This window comes from Bufo bufo, chromosome 3, assembly GCF_905171765.1.
Source record: "Bufo bufo chromosome 3, aBufBuf1.1, whole genome shotgun sequence".
Lineage (NCBI taxonomy): Eukaryota > Metazoa > Chordata > Amphibia > Anura > Bufonidae > Bufo > Bufo bufo.
The window spans coordinates 456,288,882-456,310,634 of record NC_053391.1 but is presented as its reverse complement, the minus strand read 5'-3'; the positions used below and the strand labels follow the sequence as shown (position 1 = coordinate 456,310,634).

The 21,753-nt window shown below is 41.8% G+C and overlaps 1 protein-coding gene across 3 annotated transcripts in view; it reads left to right on the top strand.

Annotated features, from left to right (window-relative positions):
* Positions 1–16,826, top strand: part of SLC9A7 (solute carrier family 9 member A7) — a 111,566-nt gene extending 94,740 nt beyond the window's left edge. For 2 of the 3 annotated variants that reach the window (XM_040425146.1, XM_040425145.1), the window contains 4 exons: positions 8,810–8,873; positions 10,719–10,798; positions 12,572–12,677; positions 15,628–16,826. In XM_040425146.1, the coding sequence (XP_040281080.1) occupies positions 8,810–8,873; positions 10,719–10,798; positions 12,572–12,677; positions 15,628–15,873 (496 nt within the window). In that variant the 3' untranslated portion in view covers positions 15,874–16,826. The remainder of the gene's footprint in view (positions 1–8,809; positions 8,874–10,718; positions 10,799–12,571; positions 12,678–15,627) is intronic. The other variant, XR_005777659.1, reaches the window with a different exon arrangement.
* Positions 16,827–21,753: the final 4,927 nt, after the last annotated feature.

Sequence of the window (21,753 nt, the reverse complement as noted above, 5' to 3'; positions counted from 1 at the left end):
GTGAAGCCACAACACGCACAACCTTGAGGCGGATGGGCTACAACAGCAGAAGACCCCACCGGGTACCACTCATCTCCACTACAAATAGGAAAAAGAGGCTACAATTTGCACAAGCTCACCAAAATTTGACTGTTGAAGACTGGAAAAATGTTGCCTGGCCTGAGTCTCGATTTCTGTTGAGACATTCAAATGGTAGAGTCCGAATTTGGTGTAAACAGAATGAGAACATGTATCCATCATGCCTTGTTACCACTTTGCAGGCTGGTGGTGGTGGTGTAATGGTGTGGGGGATGTTTTCTGGGCACACTTTAGGCCCCTTAGTGCCAATTGGGCATCGTTTAAATGCCACGGGCTACCTAAGCATTGTTTCTGACCATGTCCATCCCTTCATGACCACCATGTACCCATCCTCTGATGGCTACTTCCAGCAGGATAATGCACCATGTCACAAAGCTCGAATAATTTCAAATTGGTTTCTTGAACATGACAATGAGTTCACTGTACTAAAATGGCCCCCACAGTCACCAGATCTCAACCCAATAGAGCATCTTTGGGATGTGGTGGAACGGGAGCTTCGTGCCCTGGATGTGAATCCCTCAAATCTCCATCAACTGCAAGATGCTATCCTATCAATATGGGCTAACATTTCTAAAGAATGCTATCAGCACCTTGTTGAATCAATGCCACGTAGAATTAAGGCAGTTCTGAAGGCAAAAGGGGGTCCAACACCGTATTAGTATGGTGTTCCTAATAATTCTTTAGGTGAGTGTATAAGACCAATTAAAAAAAATATGTATTTTTAATACAGAAATGTTGGCCTACTGAAAAGTATGTACAGTTGTGCCCTCAATATTTGGTCAGGGCTCCTTTTGCATGAATTACTACATCAATGCAGCATGGCATGGAGGCGATCAGCCTATGGAAGCCCAGATCGCTCTGATAGCGGCCTTCAGCTTGTCTGCATTGTTGAGTCAGGTGTCATCTTCCTCTTGACAATACTCCAAATCAAGCATAGTGATACCGTGGTTATTAAACAAGGTATTGGTACTTTTGTCAGTGTGGTCAGGTGCCAAGTCATGCTGGAAAATAAAATCTGCTTCTCCATAAAGCTTGTCAGCAGGGGGAAGCATGAAGCACTTAAATAAGTTGTCCGGAATCAAGATTTAAAAAAAAAAAAAAAAAACAGTTAAATCACTATTAATAGCTGTTTGAAGGTCCCCCCAGATGGTTTTTAGCTATTTTTACACTTCAGCAGGGCTCCTACAGTCCCCCACTGATTGTTTACCTCTCGGTTTGTGTGCGGTAACTTCCTGTCTTGATGCTTTCTGGGTCCCAGCGCAGCATCGCGTTGTTTCGAGCGTGTGCCTGCTCTGTGTTTCTTTAATCTGAAAATATTACTTTTTCTCCTTATCCCAAGTAAGACGCTTCTGACGTTGTCTCTGGGTTATAAGTAGCTTGACACAAGGAATGCGACAGTTGTACCCCATGTCCTGGATAAGTCAGTGTGTGTGTGTATGTGTTGGCATTGATTCCAGCTGCAGTCCACTCCTTGTGACTCTCCTCCAAATTCTTGAATGGCCTTTTCTTGACCATCCTTTCAAGGCTGTGGTTATCCCTGTTGCTTGTGCACCTTTTTTCTACCACACATTTTTTTTCTTAGCAATAACCTTGTGTGGCTTACTCTCTTAGTGGAGGGTGTCAATGACGGTCTTCTGGACAACTGTCAAGTCACCAGTCTTCCCCATGATTGTGTACTGAAACAGACTGAGGAACCATTTAAAGGCTTAGGCTACTTTTCACACTAGCATTGTTTGAATCCGGCGTTCAATTCAGTCACCGGAACTGCCCGCCGGATCCGGAAAAACGTGTGAAAACGGATTACATTTGAATCCTGATCAGGATTTTGATCACAATGAAAAAATGCATTGGAAAAAACGGATCCGCCATTTATGGACTTTAACTTTTTTTTCACATTTTTCGGGTTTAACATGCAAAAGCCGGATCCGGTTTGACGGCGTTAATGCAAGTCGATGGGAAAAAGGCCGGATCAGGCATTCAGTCAAAGTGTTCCAGATTTTTGGCCGGAGGTAAAAATACAACATGCTACGGTTTTCTGAAATACCTGATCAGTCAAAAAGACTGAACTGAAGACATCCTGATGCATCCTGAACGGATTACTCTCCATTCAGAATGCATGGGGATAAAACTGATCAGTTCTTTTCCGGATTTGAGCCTCTAGGACGGAACTCAGCGCCGGAAAAGGAAAACGCTAGTGTGAAAGTAGCCTAAGGAAACCTTTGCAGATATTTTGTGTTGATTAGCTAATTAGAGTGTGACACCATGAGTCTACAATATTAAACTTTTTCACAATATTCGAATTTTCATTAGTTGTAAGCCATAATCATCAACATTAGGCCAGTTTCACACTGGCATTAAGCCTGCCGGATCCATATTACCGTTTGCATACGTGCTGCTGAAGGTCCGTCCGGCCCCTATTCACTATAATGGGGATCGCCTGGAGATCTGACCGCAGCATGGCGAACATGACGAAAGGCTGCCGGCCAAAAAAACGCTGCATAGTACAGATCTGGCAGGCTGTTCCCCTGCTTGAAAAGCTTGACGCCGTTGTGAAACTGGCCTTTACACCTTAGGCACCGGGCTCATTTTCACCTTAAGGACCAGGCGATTTTTTGCAAATATGACCAGTGTCACTTTAAGTGCTGATAACTTTAAAACGCTTTGACTTATCCAGGCCATTCTGAGATGGTTTTTTTTTTTTTTTTTGTCACATATTGTACCAAATTTACCAAAATTTTTTAAAGAAATTCAAATTACCAAGTTTCAATTTCTCTACTTCTATAATACATAGTAATACCTCCAAAAATAGTTATTACTTTACATTCCCCATATGTCTACTTCATGTTTGGATCATTTTGGGAATGATATTAAATTTTTTGGGGATGTTACAAGGCTTAGAAATTTAGAAGCAAATCTTGAAATTTTTCAGAAATTTTCAAAAACCCAATTTTTAGGGACCAGTTCAGGTCTGAAGTCACTTTGCGAGGCTTACATAATAGAAACCACCCAAAAATGACCGCATTCTATAAACTACACCCCTCAAGGTATTCAAAACTGATTTTACAACCTTTGTTAACCCTTTAGGTGTTCCACAAGAATTAATGGAAAATAGAGATACAATTTCAAAATTTCACTTTTTGGGCAGATTTTCCATTTTAATAATTTTTTTTCCAGTTACAAAGCAAGGGTTAACAGCCAAACCAAACTCAATATTTATGGCCCTGATTCTGTAGTTTACAGAAACACCCCATATGTGGTCGTTAACTGCTGTACGGGCACACGGCAGGGCGCAGAAGGAAAGGAATGCCATACGGTTTTTGGAAGGCAGGTTTTGCTGGACTGTTTTTTTTTTTTTTTTTGTTTTTTTTTTTTGACACCATGTCCCTTTTGAAGCCCCCCTGATGCACCCCTAGAGTAGAAACTCCATAAAAGTGACCCCATCTAAGAAGCTACACCCCTCAAGGTATTCAAAACAGATTTTACAAACGTCGTTAACCCTTTAGGTGTTCAACAAGAGTTATTGGCAAATGAAGATGAAATTTCAGAATTTCAATTTTTTGGCAAATTTTCCATTTTAATCCATTTTTCCCAGTTACAAAGCAAGGGTTAACAGCCAAACCAAACTCAATATTTATGGCCCTGATTCTGTAGTTTACAGAAACACCCCATATGTGGTCGTAAACTGCTGTACGGGCACACGACAGGGCGCAGAAGGAAAAGAACGGTTTTTGGAAGGCAGATTTTGCTGGGCTTTTTTTTTTTTTTTTGACACCATATCCCATTTGAAGCCCCCCTGATGCAGCCCTAGAGTAGAAACTCCAAAAAAGTCATCCCATTTTAGAAACTACGGGATAGGGTGGCAGTATTGTTGGTACTAGTTTAGGGTACATATGATTTTTGGTTGCTCTATATTACACTTTTTGTGAGGCAAGGTAACAAGAAATAGCTGTTTTGGCACCGTTTTTATTTTTTGTTATTTACAACATTCATCTGACAGGTTAGATCATGTGATATTTTTATAGACCAGGTTGTCACGGATGCGGTGATACCTAATATGTATACTTTTTTTTTTTTATTCATGTAAGTTTTACACAATGATTTCTTTTTTGAAACAAAAAGTGTGTTTTCATATTCTGAGACATAGTTTCTTTTTTTTTTTTGGGCGATTGTCTCAGGTAGGGGCTCATTTTTTTGCGGGATGAGGTGACTGTTAGATTGGTACTATTTTGGTGGGCAAACGCCTTTTTGGTCGCTTGCTGTTGTACTTTTTGTGTTGTAAGGTGACAAAAAAATGGTTTATTTAGCATTTTTTTTGTTTTTTTTATGGTGTTCATCTGAGGGGTTAGGTCATGTGATATGTTTATAGAGCCGGTCGATACGGACACGGTGATACCTAATATGTATACTCCCCCCCCCCCCCGCCCCTATTTTTTACCAATTATTTTTTACTTTATTTGGGGAAAATGACGTTTTTGTTTATTTTTACTTGAAACTTTAAATTTTTTGGGGGGGAAAACTTTATTTGAACTTTTGGGGGTCTAATCCTTTACAATGCATTCCAATACTTCTGTATTGGAATGCATTGGCTGTATGAGTAAGGCCTCATGGACACGACCTTTGTTTTATTCCGTGTCCGTTGTGCCGTTTTTTCGTGATTTTCTGCGGACCCATTGATTTTCAATGGGTACGTTGAAAACTTGGCTAATGCACCGTTTGCCATCTGCGTCCGTGATCCGTGGTTCCTGTCCGTCAAAAAAATATAACCTGTCCTATTATTTTCGCGGAAAACTGTTTGTGGACCCATTAAAGTCAATGGGACCGCTAAAAAAACGTGGAGGCACACAAGATTGTCGTCCGCGTCCGGGCAAACCTGTCTTAGACTTTTTTTTTTTTACTTTCCTTTATGTCTGGTGGTCTTCCAAAAATAAAGGAAGACACACTGAAACAGATCACGGAACAACGGAACCCCATTTTGCGGATCGATAATAACTGTCGTGGGCATGAGGCCTAATACAGTAAGTATTACTCATACAGCTTCCGGCCTGTGAGATCCAGGGGTCTGGATCTCACAGGCTCGTCACCGGAAGGCATCCCCCCGGATCCCCCCCACAGCCGCATGGGGACCCGATGGCATCGCCGCTGCAAACCGCAGGTCTGAATTGACCTGCGGTTTGCGTCGATCGCCGACACGGGGGGGGGGGGGGGGGGGTCACGCGCACCCCCCCCGCGCATTTAGACAAGGTGCCCCCAATGATTTGAGCAGGCACCAGTTTCCGGTCACCGCCCGCCGGGGCGGCGGTGTTCGGAAATACACATGACGTACCGGTACGTCATGTGTCCTTAAGTACCAGGACAACATGAAGAGGTTAAAAGAAGTAAGCGCTTGAAATAGATCATTCTGTGTGTAATGAATCTATGTAATATAAGTTTCACTCTTTTAATTGAATTACTGACATAAATTAACTTTTTGATGGTATTCTGATATATTTAGATGAACTAGTGGTATGGTTTGAGCACCATACACACTAATGTAAATGCTTTATAATAGATTGATATATGAGCCCCAGTATAAGCAGGTACTCTGACCAGGGACTCACTACCCCAATATAATATGAACTGAAAAGCCCTTTTGATTTTTACAATAATGTCACTTCAAGACTGAAACCCTGGCCAAACCTTTCCTGAAGTAGCCTTCACAATAATGGATTTATGAGATAATCAGTATCCATATTATGTAAAGGGAATCTGTCATCAGAGAAGGACCTACTATTTAAATCATGTTTTACAGTAGTTTACTTTTTTTGTGCTGTCACTATATTTTTAGGACAAAAATCCTAAAATCTTGAAATTTCCACTCTGACCCTGTAGCTTCTTAATAGGTTGACACTTCTTTTTTTTTCTTTTCTTTTTTTATATCTTTTTATTAAGTTTTGTGAAATTCCATACAATGTCAATAAAATAGCACAAATCAAGCAATTTGGAAGCATTGCAATCTCTTCCATTCAGCATTGCATTACATCAATCAGAGCAAAGTAAAGAACAATTCAAATAGTACATTTGGAATCTCATTTTCTTTTATAAAGATCACTCCACAGCAAGCATCTCATAATTATCAGCCAGGATTACCATGAAAGGTAAACTATATATAGATGAGCCAGGATCAGAACATTTACAATAGGTGATAGTCACCTCTCATGTACTCCCTCCTCCTCAGGTTACTGAGCATGCCCAGGAAAGTCGCCTATAAAAGCGAGTCTCCAGGTTTCTACAGCCCATGTGGTTGCTGTAAAACATATCTCAATGCTGTTAAAAGCCGCTCAGGCTAAATGGACATCTTAATATTAATGTACAGAAAACAGAATTAAAAAACTCATGTCTGGTTTTAATAAGGAAAACAATGTAGGTTATACATTTTCTTTAACTTAATTTTTTTGGGTTAATGTATTTCGGCATGACCTATTTTGCTTGTTGATGGTGTCTACCATGTAAGTGGCCTAAATTCGACTTAAAAGCAGGTCACCAGCAGTGTTCTCTTATCTTAAAGCAAGTACAAAGTAAACGGCAGACTGTTGTTCTTGAAGTAAATGCACTTAGTAGAAAACTTCTCTTTCAACACTGGCTGGGCGCCAATGACATGCCCTTCAGATCACATAAACTTCTCTCCTATAGGCCAACAATAGAGGCTCTGTGGCGAGATCAAGGCTCTCTTGTTTTCATGGTGTCTTAGTCATTGAATTCAAATGAATGTAAAAACCATTTTAAATGGACTGTCGTTCCACAGCTGCTATCTGAGAAGAATGGACAAATTCCATTCATTCGCAGATAAAACAAAAACAACAAATTGCCTTCCTCTTGTGGGATCCTATCTGGAAATGACGAGCACAACCTGCTGCTACGGCTGAGATCACATTTGTATCCCATAGAAAAGGCTCATTGACTAAACCCTCACAAAATGAACTTCACCCAACATCAGTTCTTTACTTTCGTCCTGCGCTTCCCCCTTAGTAGGATATGTCTATAAATTTGTCATTGCTGTGAATTGTTGGTTTTGCTTTGTTAGTGACTCTCTGAATTACAGTTCAGTGGCATTTCTCTTTCTCTTTTTCTCTTTTTTTACATTGTTTATTTGTCCCTAGGACGCCACTTTATGGGGAGTGGTGAAGATGTCACTTGTTTGGACAATTTTTTCTGCTATATAACAATTCCCCCACTATACAGTGTAATTGAATAAGTAACCATAGGCCTTCATTAACCTCAGGTAGTTAATTTGGTGCAAAAAGCTGCAAATTTAGACATTAGGAGTCTGCCCACATGGCTACTGAGCTCAGAAAAAGCAGAGATTTAAATAGTCTGTCACGTCATTTTCGCCTATATAACTAACAGCATTGCCCCACAGAAGATTGTAAATGCATACCAAATACATACTTGTGTGCACTTTGTGTCTTTATTCCATGTCCAGAAAAAGTACTTTATTCTGCTGGAAAACCTCTCCCAAGTGCATGGCTGGGCAGGGTTTGCTGTTTTCAAGTGCCCAAACTTAAGTGCTGGTCTTGTTTGAAAGCTGACAATATCAGAATCACTGAATTTTATATCCATTATATCTGAAGATATAGCTGATATATCGAGTCAGGCGTAAAACCTGTTTTTACTTTGACTTTCAACTGCTTTCTCTGCCATCCCGATTTAGCTAGATCTTCAGATAGATATAATGCTGTTATTCTGTTATTGTCTGAAAGCTTGACATGCCAATTTTCAAACAAGACCAGGTCCATATCTCAAGCTGCTACTAATCCCAAGATACAAGCAGCTAAAATCGCCCTCCCTCTTCTTAAAGCTGGCTTGCTTTGGCCACTTAAAAATAAAAGCACTTTTTCTGGACATGGAATAAAGACACAAAGTACACACAGATATGTTTGGAATGCGTTTACAATCTTCTGATGGGCAAAACTGTCAGTTATAGAAGTGAAAATTACATGATAGATTCCCTTTAAATAGATTTTCCGGGAGTACAATACTGATGACCTGTCCTCAGGAAAGATAATTAATATCTGATCGGTGGGGTCAGACTCCTGGCACTTCTGCCAATCAGCTGCTTGAAGTGGCCGTGGTGCTTCGGTAAGCATTGCAGTCTCTTCCTAGGCCAGTGACATCACGTTCATCGGTCATATGTGCTATGAGAAGGGTGCAGACTCTTCAAACAGCTAATCGGTGGGGGTGCCAGATGTCGGACCCCCACGATCAGATATTTTATGACCTATCCAGATGATGGGTCAAGAATATTCTCCTCCCATAAAACCCCTTTAAGCTCCTACATCAACATTTGCATTTCCTAAAGAAGTTTGCTTTGTCTGTATATTTATGCAAAGTGGGGAAAAAAAGGCTTCATAATCTGTTTCACTAATACCTTTTATTCTCTGTCCGCACTTGTGTACTAATGAAATAATGGATGCATCTGCACCGGTATGTGGCTGGCTTTACTTACCAAACACTCAGCTTATGTACACCACAAACTCACCTATACGGATCCTGTACACAGTCTGTATTATTCACTAGATGCAATGCTGTAATATGATGTGATGGAATATGCCGCTTCTTTACTGTGACATTTGTGCAAAAAAGTGTCTTATTGAGCTGTTGATAAGAGTGATTGCAGTTACATAAATGATTAGATTCACCACTAGTAATAGATTTTGTTATATAATCAATGTTTCATGCTTCTAATTTTTTTCAGGGTTGGTGTTGATCCAGATGAAGACCCACCTCCAACTAATGACAGTTTTCAAGTATTACAAGCAGTAAGTGACTAAGCTGTCCGTTTTGACTTGCGGAGTAAATGTTAACTTTTAGGCATCAGTCACACAAACGTATTTTCAGTCCGCGTCCGATCCACATTTTTTGCAGGTCACTTGTGGACCCATTAATTTCTACCGGGCCACAAAAAATGCGAACAGCACACGGATGTCATCCGTGTGTGTCCACATCTGTGCATGCTGACCATGCGGCCCACGAAAAGTGCAGTATGCACACGGACGCTATCTGCATTTTGTGGATCTGCCATTTGCTGACCGCAAAACTAATACAACCATGTGACCGTAGCCTTAAACAAAGTGGTTGTATAATACTGTCAAAATGTTGCAAGCCATGAAATGATCTTGAGTGTAACCAGTTAAGGCTGGCGTTCTGAACAGAGTTAGGCTACTTTCACACTCGCGTTTTGGCTTTCCGTTTGTGTGATCCGTTCAGGGCTCTAACAAGCGGTCCATAACGGATCAGTTTGCATTCTAATGCATTCTGAATGAAAAAGGATCTGCTCAGAATGCATCCGTTTTGCATCAGTTCAGTTTCCATTCCGTCTGATGAAACTGAGCCAAACCGATCCGTCCTGGCACACCATGTAAGTCAATGGGGACGGATCCGTTTTTCACTGGCACATTAGAAAACGGATCCGTCCTCCACTGACTTTCAATGGTGTTCAAGACTGATCCGTCTTGGCTATGTTAAAGATAATACAAACGGATCCTTTCTGATCGGATCCAGACGACAGTATTATCTAAACGGATCCGTCCATGACGGATCCACACAAAAAACGAGTGTGAAAGTAGCCTAAAATATAAGGCACATTTTTCACCTTTGTTTCTAGCTACTTATGTAGTGCTAACATATTCTACAGAGCTGTACAGAAAATGAATCAACACCAGTCCCTGTATCCAGTGGGGCACTGAAGATCATTTCCTTATCACAAGCTTTTTTACATTGAAGAGTAATCCACTATAAATGAAAAGGTCCAGGTTTTACTTTTAACTAGTACTACATGCCCAGTAAATCATATAATGAATAGAAGGTGTAGTTGATTCAGTTACAGTCCATACTGATACAGAATGCCCCGTGCATTCTTATAGGTTAATGTTAGTAGCTGTGTATTTATTTACCAGATCAAGCAATTTAACTCCTTTTTTGCACATTATTCTCGCAAAGTAATACCTCATTCACACAGTCAGTGTTTGGGCTCATGCACACTAATGTATTTTTCGTCGGGGTCCATTCGTGTTTTATTTAATTTTTTTATTTTTTTGCGGCCCGTATGCGGAACCATTTATTTCAATGGGGCCACAAAAAAAAGAAATGACTCGGTGTGTATTCCATAGCTGTATGTCCGCAAGTCTGTTCCACAAAAAAATAGAACATGTCCTACAATGGATCTGAAAAAACTAAAAAAAAACTGATGTAACACAGACATCACACGGATGTCATCATTATTATTTTTTTTTACGGCTCAGTGTTTTGTGGACCATAAAATACATACGGTTGTGTGCATGAGCCCTTTTGGTCCATTAGTGATCACAAGCCAAAACCAGGCGCGGCTCTAAACACAGAACAGGGGCAAATGTTTCCCTTATACCTGATCTCTGTGGAAGCTCCAGTCCTGGTTTTGGCTTATAATCACTGATGGAAATCACTGACCAAAACACTGACGTGTGAATGAGGCATAAAGGGTTAGCTCAAATACTGTTTGCTTTTAATAGGATAACATAGTGCCATGTGCATAGTTTTTTCTTACATGGGATAGGAAATAACTTTTAGACATTCTGGTATTTAATGCTCATACCACAAGCCTCATTTTTGTTTTTTTGCTCTTGTAGGACAGTGGAATTGCAAATGGAAGTCGCACAAAGCAAGAAAGTGCTTGGATATTTAGGCTTTGGTACAGCTTTGATCACAAGTATCCTCTTTGTGTAATGATCTTGGTCCTTTGGTGTATCAGCTTCTCCAGGCACCTTTCCAATATGCAAAAATACAGTCTTATGATTGTGTTAACAGAGTATCAGCAGCACAAAAGGAACAGAGCACAATTCATTCATTAGATGGATAAAGGAATTGGTATTATGTATTAATCTGACCAGTTTTCCCAAACATGAGTGCAGCAGTAAGGACACTTCAAGAAAATAGTCTAAAGTGGTAAATCAGTCTAGTAAGTCCAGATTGGGTTGGTTTAATGGCAGTAAAAAGCTTGTAAACTAATCAAAGGTATTAAAGGGGTATTCCCATCTTATGCAGTGAGGGTATATCACTGTGATATCCCATCATATTATGATCGGTGTAGGTCTATTTGGACTATCGCCAGTCCTGAGAATGAAGTGGGTTCAGTTTAGCACTGTGTTCCCTTCCAAAATTTTCCCTGCACAGCAGCACTTCTGCCTCTGGAGGAAACTGCAGTTGGCCCCATTCATTTGAATGATGCCACGCTGCAGTTCCCTGCAGAGCGGGTGGCTGGAGCACCAGTGAAGGAGATGCAGCACCTCACCAGCACAGCATCCCCTTTGTTCTCAGGTTCTGACCTTTGGGACCCCCACTGATCATAGTGATGATAGTTTCTAGTGATATGCTATCACTGCATTAGGCCTAGGTCACAATTCTGTGTCTGGTCTGTGATTTTCATCGGGGATTGTGAGCCAAAACCAGAAGTGGTGCCTCTGCACCTTTCTGTTTTTGACCTGCACCAGGTTTTGGCTGACAATCATTGATGTAATACATAATAAGGCTCACCTGAAATGAATCCTACAGTGCTGTGAAGAAGTATCCGTGTGTTCACAAAGTGTTTAACCATGTGCATATGGCGGACACCTAGAACACATGTAAAGCACTTTAGGAAACTTTGACCTCGCTTAACTTATAAACAGGTTAACAATGACCCAGTGTGTTACTGAGTAAATTCTAGCCAAGATTGATATATCAAATGACCCCCTTCCCACTGGAAAAACCTGAGCTGAATTCAATATGGCCGATTTCAAAATGGCAGCTGAAATTTTCCACCACTAAATAAGGCAGCTCCCTTTCAATCAATACTTTCACCCATTGGAAATCAAGTTTCTACACATTACACTAGTTTAAAGGGTGTGTCCAGACTTTTGCCTCACCCTCTATTATGCTGCATTTTTTCTGCAGGAAAACCGGCATGTATTACATACCATGTGTTTGGATAGACTGCAGCAAAGTGCATGAGATTTAAACAAGTACCACCTAAATTCTGCGTAAAAATGAAAGTATTAATTGATCTGCGGTGCAGGTTTTAAATCTGCAGCTTGTGATGTGGATCTCATCCTTTACAACGCACAGGGTGAAATCGTTGAAATCTTTGTTATTCACATAGTCAGGGTTTGGTCAGTGATTTCCATCAGTGATTGTGAGCCTAAAACAGTAGCAAAGCCTACACTGAGATCAGGTATAAGGGAAAGATCTGCACCTCTTCTGTGTTTAGAGCCGCACCTGGTTTTGGCTCACAATCACAGATGGAAATCACTGACCGAACACTGACTGTGTGAATAAGGCCTAACACATGGAGATTTTGCCACTGAGTTATTGCAGCTTTTGCTGTGTAAACCAAACAAAATCCACAGCGGCCTTATCCTAAGTCTTGGAAATGTCCTCTTGTTTGTTTTCCTTTTAATCTGAAGTCTTCTTTCAGAGTAAAATCCTTGATTTAGAAAAAAATCAGATATCTGAAGCCAATGCTGACGCACAGCGGTCCTCCATTAACTTCAACGTTGCCAAGCTGGTGTAGTTTGGTGGCCAAATGTTTCACAAGTCCACAGGTCTACAATGTAAGTACATCAGCGGTTGGGGTAAGGCCACACATTGCTGTTATTTTATGCAAATTTCGGCAAAGAAACTTGAGTTGCATTTAGGCCTCATGCACACGACTGTTATGTTTTTTGCGGTCCGCAAAACACGGAAGCCGCCCGTGTGCCTTCCGCAATTTGCGGAACGGAATAGGCGGCCCATTGTAGAAATGCCTATACTTGTCCACAAAACGGACAAGAATAGGACATGTTATATATTTTTTTTATTTTTTTTTGCGGGGCCACGTAACGGAGCAAAGGATGCAGACAGCATACTGAGTGCTGTCTGCATCTTTTGCGGCCCCATTGAAGTGAATGGGTTCGCACCCGAGCCACAAAAACTGCGGCTCGGATGCGGACCAAAACAACGGTAGTGTGCAATGAGGCCTTACCCTTACTTTTTCCTCAGTCAAACTACTTACAGTGGGGGAAATAATTATTTGACCCCTCACTGATTTTGTAAGTTTGTCCAATGACAAAGAAATGAAAAGTCTCAGAACAGTATCATTTCAATGGTAGGTTTATTGTAACAGTGGCAGATAGCACATCAAAAGGAAAATCGAAAAAATAACTTTAAATAAAAGATAGCAACTGATTTGCATTTCATTGAGTGAAATAAGTATTTGAACCCTCTAACAAAAAAAGACTTAATACTTGGTGGAAAAACCCTTGTTTGCAAGCACAGAGGTCAAACGTTTCTTGTAATTGATGACCAAGTTTGCGCACATTTTAGGAGGAATGTTGGTCCACTCCTCTTTGCAGATCATCTCTAAATCCCTAAGGTTTCGAGGCTGTCTCTGTGCAACTCTGAGCTTGAGCTCCCTCCATAGGTTTTCGATTGGATTAAGGTCCGGAGACTGACTAGGCCACTCCATGACCTTAATGTGCTTCTTCTTGAGCCACTCCTTTGTTGCCTTTGCTGTATGTTTTGGGTCATTGTCGTGCTGGAACACCCATCCACGACCCATTTTCAGTTTCCTGGCAGAGGGAAGGAGGTTGTCGCTCAGGATTTCACGATACATGGCTCCGTCCATTTTCCCGTTTATGCGAATAAGTTGTCCTGTGCCCTTAGCAGAAAAACACCCCCAAAGCAAAATGTTTCCACCCCCATGCTTGACGGTGGGGACGGTGTTTTGGGGGTCATAGGCAGCATTTTTCTTCCTCCAAACACAGCGAGTTGAGTTAATGCCAAAGAGCTCTATTTTGGTCTCATCAGACCACAGCACCTTCTCCCAGTCACTCTCTGAATCATTCAGGTGTTCATTGGCAAACTTCAGACGGGCCTGCACATGTGCCTTCCTGAGCAGGGGGACCTTGCGAGCCCTGCAGGATTTTAATCCATTGCGGTGTAATGTGTTTCCAATGGTTTTCTTGGTGACTGTGGTCCCTGCTAATTTGAGGTCATTAACTAACTCCTCCCGTGTAGTTCTAGGATGCTTTTTCACCTTTCTCAGAACCATTGACACCCCACGAGGTGAGATCTTGCGTGGAGCCCCAGAGCGAGGTCGATTGATGGTCATTTTGTGCTCCTTCCATTTTCGAACAATCGCACCAACAGTTGTCACCTTCTCTCCCAGCTTCTTGCTAATGGTTTTGTAGCCCATTCCAGCCTTGTGCAGGTCTACAATTTTGTCTCTGACATCCTTGGACAGCTCTTTGGTCTTTCCCATGTTGGAGAGTTTGGAGTCTGCTTGATTGATTGATTCTGTGGACAGGTGTCTTTTATACAGGTGACTAGTTAAGACAGGTGTCCTTAATGAGGGTGACTAATTGAGTAGAAGTGTCTAACCACTCTGTGGGAGCCAGAACTCTTAATGGTTGGTAGGGGTTCAAATACTTATTTTACTCAATGAAATGCAAATCAGTTGCTATCTTTTATTTAAAGTTATTTTTTCGATTTTCCTTTTGATGTGCTATCTGCCACTGTTACAATAAACCTACCATTGAAATGATACTGTTCTGAGACTTTTCATTTCTTTGTCATTGGACAAACTTACAAAATCAGTGAGGGGTCAAATAATTATTTCCCCCACTGTATAAGCCAATATATATTGGGGTAGATTATCAAAATGACTAATATTGATTAATATTTTTATTATTCTTGAACACGTATCACGTTATCCATATATTAGTTTGTAAGTACCTTTTTATTAACCACACACTATCTAAAATCATCACAATCTTTATTGCAGACAGTCATGTGTAAAATGTCTATTACATAGATACATAAATGTTTAAATACAGTGACATGTCTGCTATGCTGCCCGAGGAGAAGAAAGTGGCACAATGGGAGAGATTTATCAAAACTGATGTAAAGGAAAACTGACTTAGTTGCCCATAACAACCAATCAGATTCCACCGTTCATTATCCAAAGGGGCTCTGAAAATTGAAAAGTGGACTCTGATTGGTTTTAATGAATCTCCCCCAATATGTTAAATAGCACATCTGCTAAGTTTGATATCCATTTATTGAGGACCACATTTCTGCTATGATAAATACGTGAGCTGCATTAATGGACCAACTCTAGCAGGTGTATACAAAGTCCCATGCTAGCCTATACCCAAATCTCTTCCATAAAGCATAAATAAAATAAAACATTTCCTAACCAATAAAATCCATAGTCTAGTGTTCAGCTGTGGCTACCACTGTAGTCTCACTAGCATGGAAGTTCTGGTGACCCTGGGTTTCAACAAGCGTGTAGAGATGCACCATTTGAGATGGTTGCAGTGGCTCAAACCTGTTTGGAGAGCAGCATGTTAAAGGCAATGTACACAATATTTGATTCGCTCACAATACATCCCTTTAACCTACACTTCTAAAAAGAATTCCCACCTGACTGAAGGAATAAGGGTTCAGTTTTGACCTACATTTCGAGCTCCTCGCCATCTGGATTCAGTCTGTTGTATTTTGTTTTTTTTTATATATATACAGAACCCAGAGCAGCTGAGGGAAGATGATACAGATTTCATATTTAATGATGGTGACCTGACGTTAACATATGGGGACACCACAATTACAGCCAATGGCTCTTCTGGCTCCCACACAGCGACTACAAGCCTAGATGGCAGAAGAACAAAAAGCAGTTCGGAGGAGGCATTGGAACGTGAACTTGGAGGAGACTATGAGATCACAAACCGGGGAACCCGACTAGTGTTTCCACTAGAAGAGAACGCGTAATATCATGCGCAAGTAACACAGTGGAAGGAAAGGTGTATGACCATATGTGGTACCAGAAGTATCTCAGGCCCAGTGTGGAGATGAATAGTTGGGTGCAGTTCACACACTAGAAATATGGCCATTTCTCTGGTACTGTCGGAGAACCTACAAGACTATTTTATTTCCTCATCCAATACGGAACCTGAGATTCTTTAGATGTGGCACAGAAATCTGCAATATAATTTGGCTGTGGACCTCTCCATGCCTGCTCCTCTCCTAAATAGCTTAATCCCAACTATATATTTGTAAGGTAGATGTGACTGCTTTATTCCATCGTGTTTTAACTAGCAGCTTTCGTTAACAGCAAGGAGAAATCTCTTTTTGGAAAGTGCCTATCATTTAAAGAGCAAGTGGCAATGTTATGATGACTGGAAGCGTTAACGGATTTTTTACAATTCTTGTACTATACAGTATATAGCATCTGAACTGCATGATGACATGGACAGTTTACATGAAGAATAAGATTATTTTTGTTTTTTATGATTTTGTATATGTAGGTCAATGTATGTTCAATGATGAAGCATGTCTAATAAATGTAATAAACTGTATGTAGTAAAATGTTACATATTCAGAAATATGACCTAGGCTAGTGAATCAATGCAGTGCACAACTACATGTTTTATGTTTATTCATTAAAGCGCTGCCCTTCCTACATATTTATACACGTGTTCCAAAATCTGAGCTCAAGCACAATTGCTTAAAAAGCAATTTCAACATAGTATAAAAGTGCAGAACAAACTGTATACCTGTGAAGACTGCCATGTGGAAGATGCTTGAAACTGAAAATTTACTCCCATGTCGTGTGTTTCATCAAAGTCTGGTTTTCAATATAATTATAAAAGTGCAATATTTTAAGACCTGTAAAATGACCTGAAATTGTACAGTACCATTTATTAAAACAGACTCTTTAAATGCTCAGTAGTTAATTTCATATATATATATTATTATTTTTATTTTTTTTTACAAGCGTGTTTAGTTCTAGAAACACCCTCCATGTGATGGCCGTATTTCCTGGACCGAGCAGTGCTCCTCTGATCTGAACTCGCAGTATGATCATGATTTGATATTGAGAGTTCCTGCCTGACCGCATGTACAGTACTAACATGATGATGCTGTGAGTTATGGTCAGAGAAGCAGTGTTCAGACCGGGAAACGCAGCCATTACACGGAGAGAACACAACCGTATGAAACTGTCCTTAAATGCATAAAAAGGAAAGAAAAACCTCCTTCACATCGGCGCTATTGATTTGAGTTGTTCTGCTCCATTATAGGAGTGGACAACTAAAATTAAAAGTGCGACATTCAGCACATAATTGGACTAGACCTGACTGAACTAGAACTGAGCCAAACATCCCATTGACTACTATGGGGTCCGTTTGGTTTCCAGTCAGGCTTCTGCTTTTTTTTTAGAGGATAAATGCCTGCATGTATTTCTCTCCGCTGTTTTTGATGTTATTTGTTACGAACGTCCTGAATGGAGCCACTGACACAGATATGAACAAGCCCTGTAAAACAAAGGTTACTTTTGCTCCTGTCTTGTAAAAACTTGATATCTTTTACTGAGAAACCTCTAAAAATGTTGCATAGTATGGCAAATATGCCATGTTTCGGATTTGGCGTCCTTCACTATATGCACACACATTATTAAAACATATAGCAATCACTATATCTTAGGGCAGGCATGCTCAACCTGCGGCCCTCCAGCTGTTGCAAAACTACAACTCCCAGCATGCCTGAACAGCCTACAGCAGGGCATTGTGGGAGTTGTAGTTTTACAATAGCTGGAGGGCCGCAGGTTGAGCATGCCTGTCTTAGGGCATACATGTATAACAATCAAAATGGTTTTAGTATGTATAAAAAAAAGATGTTTCCATAAATATACAATAAATCATTCTTGACCACTTGCCGTCACGGTAACGCCGATAGGCGTCTGGACGGCAGCGGTCTCAGTGACGCCTATTGGCGTCATCTCGTGAGACCTGAGATTTCCTGTGAACGCGCGCTCACAGGATTGCGCAGTATTCAAGTTTAACTACAGCCTGCCAGCGCCGATCATTGGCTGGCAGGCTGTAGATTTTTAAAAGAACCAATCAAATAGGTATATCAGACGCTATTTTGTAAATAGCGTCTGATATACCTGCTACCTGCTCCTCTGGTGGTCCCTTTTGCTTGGATCGACCACCAGAGGACACAGGCAGCTCTGTAAGTAGCACCAAGCACCACACACACATTACACCCCCCCCCTGTCACTTATTAACCCCTGATCACCCCATATAGACTCCCTGATCACCCCCATGTCATTGATCACCCCCCTGTAAGGGTCCCTTATCACCACCAGTTAGTTAGCTACTTGTTAGGTAGTTAGCGCCCACCGCACCGCAGTCACTGATTAGTCGCTGATTAGCGTCATTGCTGTCGCTAATCGGCACTAGTACTATATAGTATCTGTAAGTGATCAAGACTGATCGCAATCAGATCTATATCAGTACATTAGGGTCACCCTAGGCTCTACAAAAAACGCAGTATTCGCTCGATCAGGCCTGATCTTTGCGTTCAGTCCGCGATCGCAGCTTTACTTCGCAAGCACTCCTTTTTACTAGGCAGGTGTGCCCTTTTCCTGGGTAGTCTCAGAGGAATACCCCCTAAATTTAGTTAGCCCAAAATGTCAAAAAAGGGGTATTCTGCTGAAGAGGCCTACAGGATTCTGGCCCTTATGGATGAAAGCGATGGACGCCTCACCCGCTGAATCCAGTGGTTCAGAATATGAACCTGTAGACAGCAGTGGCACTCTAACCGCTAGTGAGGATGACGAGGTTAAGGTCCCTGCTATGGTCAGGCGTACCCGACCCCATGTCAGTGTTCTGCATACCCCGCGTGATGAGCCTCATTTGCAGCAGAGTGTTGCTAGCGCTGACCTTTTTTATGGTGCGGCATACACCAGCAGCGCAGCACATCCTGGACCTTCTACCAGCACTGCTGTATTCCCTGGTGAAGTGGCGAGCACCAGAAGGGCAGTTCAAGCTGGTAGAGACCGTAGAGACCTTAGTCTCCCAGAGGTGCTGGCAAACCCAAATTGGCAAGCCCCTGCTTCCGCCGCACCCGTATTGCCCCCTTTCACCGCCCAGTCTGGAGTTCACGTGGAGACAGCTCATTTAGGATCAGCCCTTGAGTTTTTTGAGCTGTTCTTCACCGCGGATCTCTGACTTAGTTGTGGCAGAAACCAACCGCTACGCCACACAGTATATAACCGCCAATCCGGAAAGCTTCTATGCCCAGCCTTTCCGGTGGAAACCAGTCACAGTTTCCGAATTTAAAATATTTTTGGGCCTTCTCCTCAGCATGGGTCTAACTAAAAAAAATGTATTGCTGTCCTATTGGTCTAAAGACCCAATACATTACATGCCCATGTTCTCTGCTGCTATGTCCAGGGCACGTTTTGAGGTCATCATGCGCTTTATGCATTTCACTGACAATAAAACCTGTCATCCAAGAGGCCACCCTGCTTATGACCGGCTCCACAAAATTCGGCCCCTCATAGACCATTTGTCATCCAGGTTTGCAGATGTGTATACCCCCAATCAGAACATCTGCATAGACGAGTCCCTTGTACATTTTACCGGGCGCCTTGGCATCAAACAGTTCATCCCCAGCAAGCGTGCCCGGTATGGGGTCAAACTGTATAAGCTCTGTGAAAGGCCCACAGGCTATACATATCGTTTTAGGGTCTATGAGGGAAAAGACTCAAAACTGGAGCCGGTCAGATGCCCCGACTACCTGGGGAGCAGTGGCAAGATTGTCTGGGACTTGGTGTCACCCTTACTCCACAATGGGTACCACTTATACGTGGACAATTTTTACACAAGCGTTGCCCTCTTTCGGCACTTACATATAGTCGGACTTCAATGCTGTGGCACTGCGCGACCTAGTCGCCGGGGCTTCCCCCAACGGCTCGTTAATACCCGACTTGCACGGGGGGAGAGGGCTGCCTTGTGTGACCAAGAACTGCTCGCGGTGAAGTGGAGGGACGTTTACCTTCTGTCCACCATTCACGACTGTACAAATTGAAAGGGCAACTGGAGTCATTGAGAAACCCCTCTCTGTCCACGACTATAACCTTCACATGGGAGGGGTGGACTTCAATGACCAGATGTTGGCTCCCTATTTAGTGTCACGCCGCACCAGACGCTGGTATAAGAAGGTGTCTGTTTATTTAATTCAATTGGCTGTGTATAATAGTTTTGTTCTCTACAGTAAGGCTGAGAGAACAGGATCCTTCCTAAAATTCCAGGAAGAGATCATTTTGGAACTCCTGTATCCAGGAGGGTCCGTGCCCCAAGTCCCTGATGTAGTTAGCCGGCTACATGACAGACACTTCCCGAGTGTCTATCCTGGTACCCCAACTCACCGTTCCCCAAGAAAAAGATGTTGTGTCTGTAGCAGGGCTGCAATAAGGCGTGACACCACCGTTTTTTGTCCTGACTGTCCTGACCAGCCTGCCCTATGCATAGGGGAGTGTTTCCGCAAGTACCACACACAGGTACACTATTAGTGTAGGGATCGCGTGACACAGGACAGGCACACAGGGGTCTTAGGGCCCGTATGCTCAATATAAGGAGAATAGCAGAAAATCCTAATGCTGGCCATACATGTAATGATTGTGGAGCCCCTAAAATGCCAGGGCAGTATAAACACCCTACAAATGACCCCATTTTGGAAAGAAGACACCCCAAGGTATTCGCTGAAGGGCATATTGAGTCCATGAAAGATTTAACTTTTTGTCACAAGTTAGCGGAAAGGGAGACTTTGTGAGGAAAAAAAATAATAATTTCCGCTAACTTGTGCCAAAAAAATCTTGCCCCTCATGGAATACCTTGGGGTGTCTTCTTTCCAAAATGGGGTCACATGTGGGGTATTTATACTGCCCTGGCATTTTAGGGTCCCTAAAGCGTGAGAAGAAGTCTGGAAAAATGCCCTGTGAAATCCTAAAAGGTACTCATTGGAATTTGGGCCCCTTTGCGCACCTAGGCTGCAAAAAAGTGTCACACGTGGTATCGCTGTACTCAGGAGAAGTAGGGCAATGTGTTTTGGGGTGTCTTTTCACACATACCCATCCTGTGTGAGAAATTTACAGAGATATTTCTCTCACCCAGCATGCGTATATGTAAAAATACACCCCAAAACACATTGCCCTACTTCTCCTGAGTACAGCGATACCACATGAGTGACACTTTTTTGCATCCAAGATGCGCAAAGGGGCCCAAATTCCAATGAGTACTTTTAGGATTTCACAGGGCATTTTTACGCATTTGGATTCCAAACTACTTCTCACGCTTTAGGGCCCCTAAAATGCCAGGGCAGTATAAATACCCCACAAGTGACCCCATTTTAGAAAGAAGACACCACAAGGTATTCCGTGAGGGGCATGGCGAGTTCATAGAAGATTTTTTTTTTTTTATGGCACAAGTTAGCGGAAATTGTTTTTTTTTTTTTTTTTCTTACAAAGTCTCATATTCCACTAACTTGTGACAAAAAATAAAATCTTACATGAACTCACCATACCCCTCACGGAATACCTTGGGGTGTCTTCTTAGGATATCTGGTATCTAATCATATTATCCAAAATGCCTCCTGCATTAAATGCTCAGCTATACGTTTCTTTAATTTTCTGGTGGTACAGCCAATGTAATATAAATTGCAAGTGGTACAAATTACTGCATAAATAAGTGTGTATTACAGTTGATAAAACATTCAATCACATACATGTCCTCAACATTAGATGGTTTTAACGCAAAATCACATATGTTGCAACAATTCCGCATTTGTGGAAATATGGCAGAATAA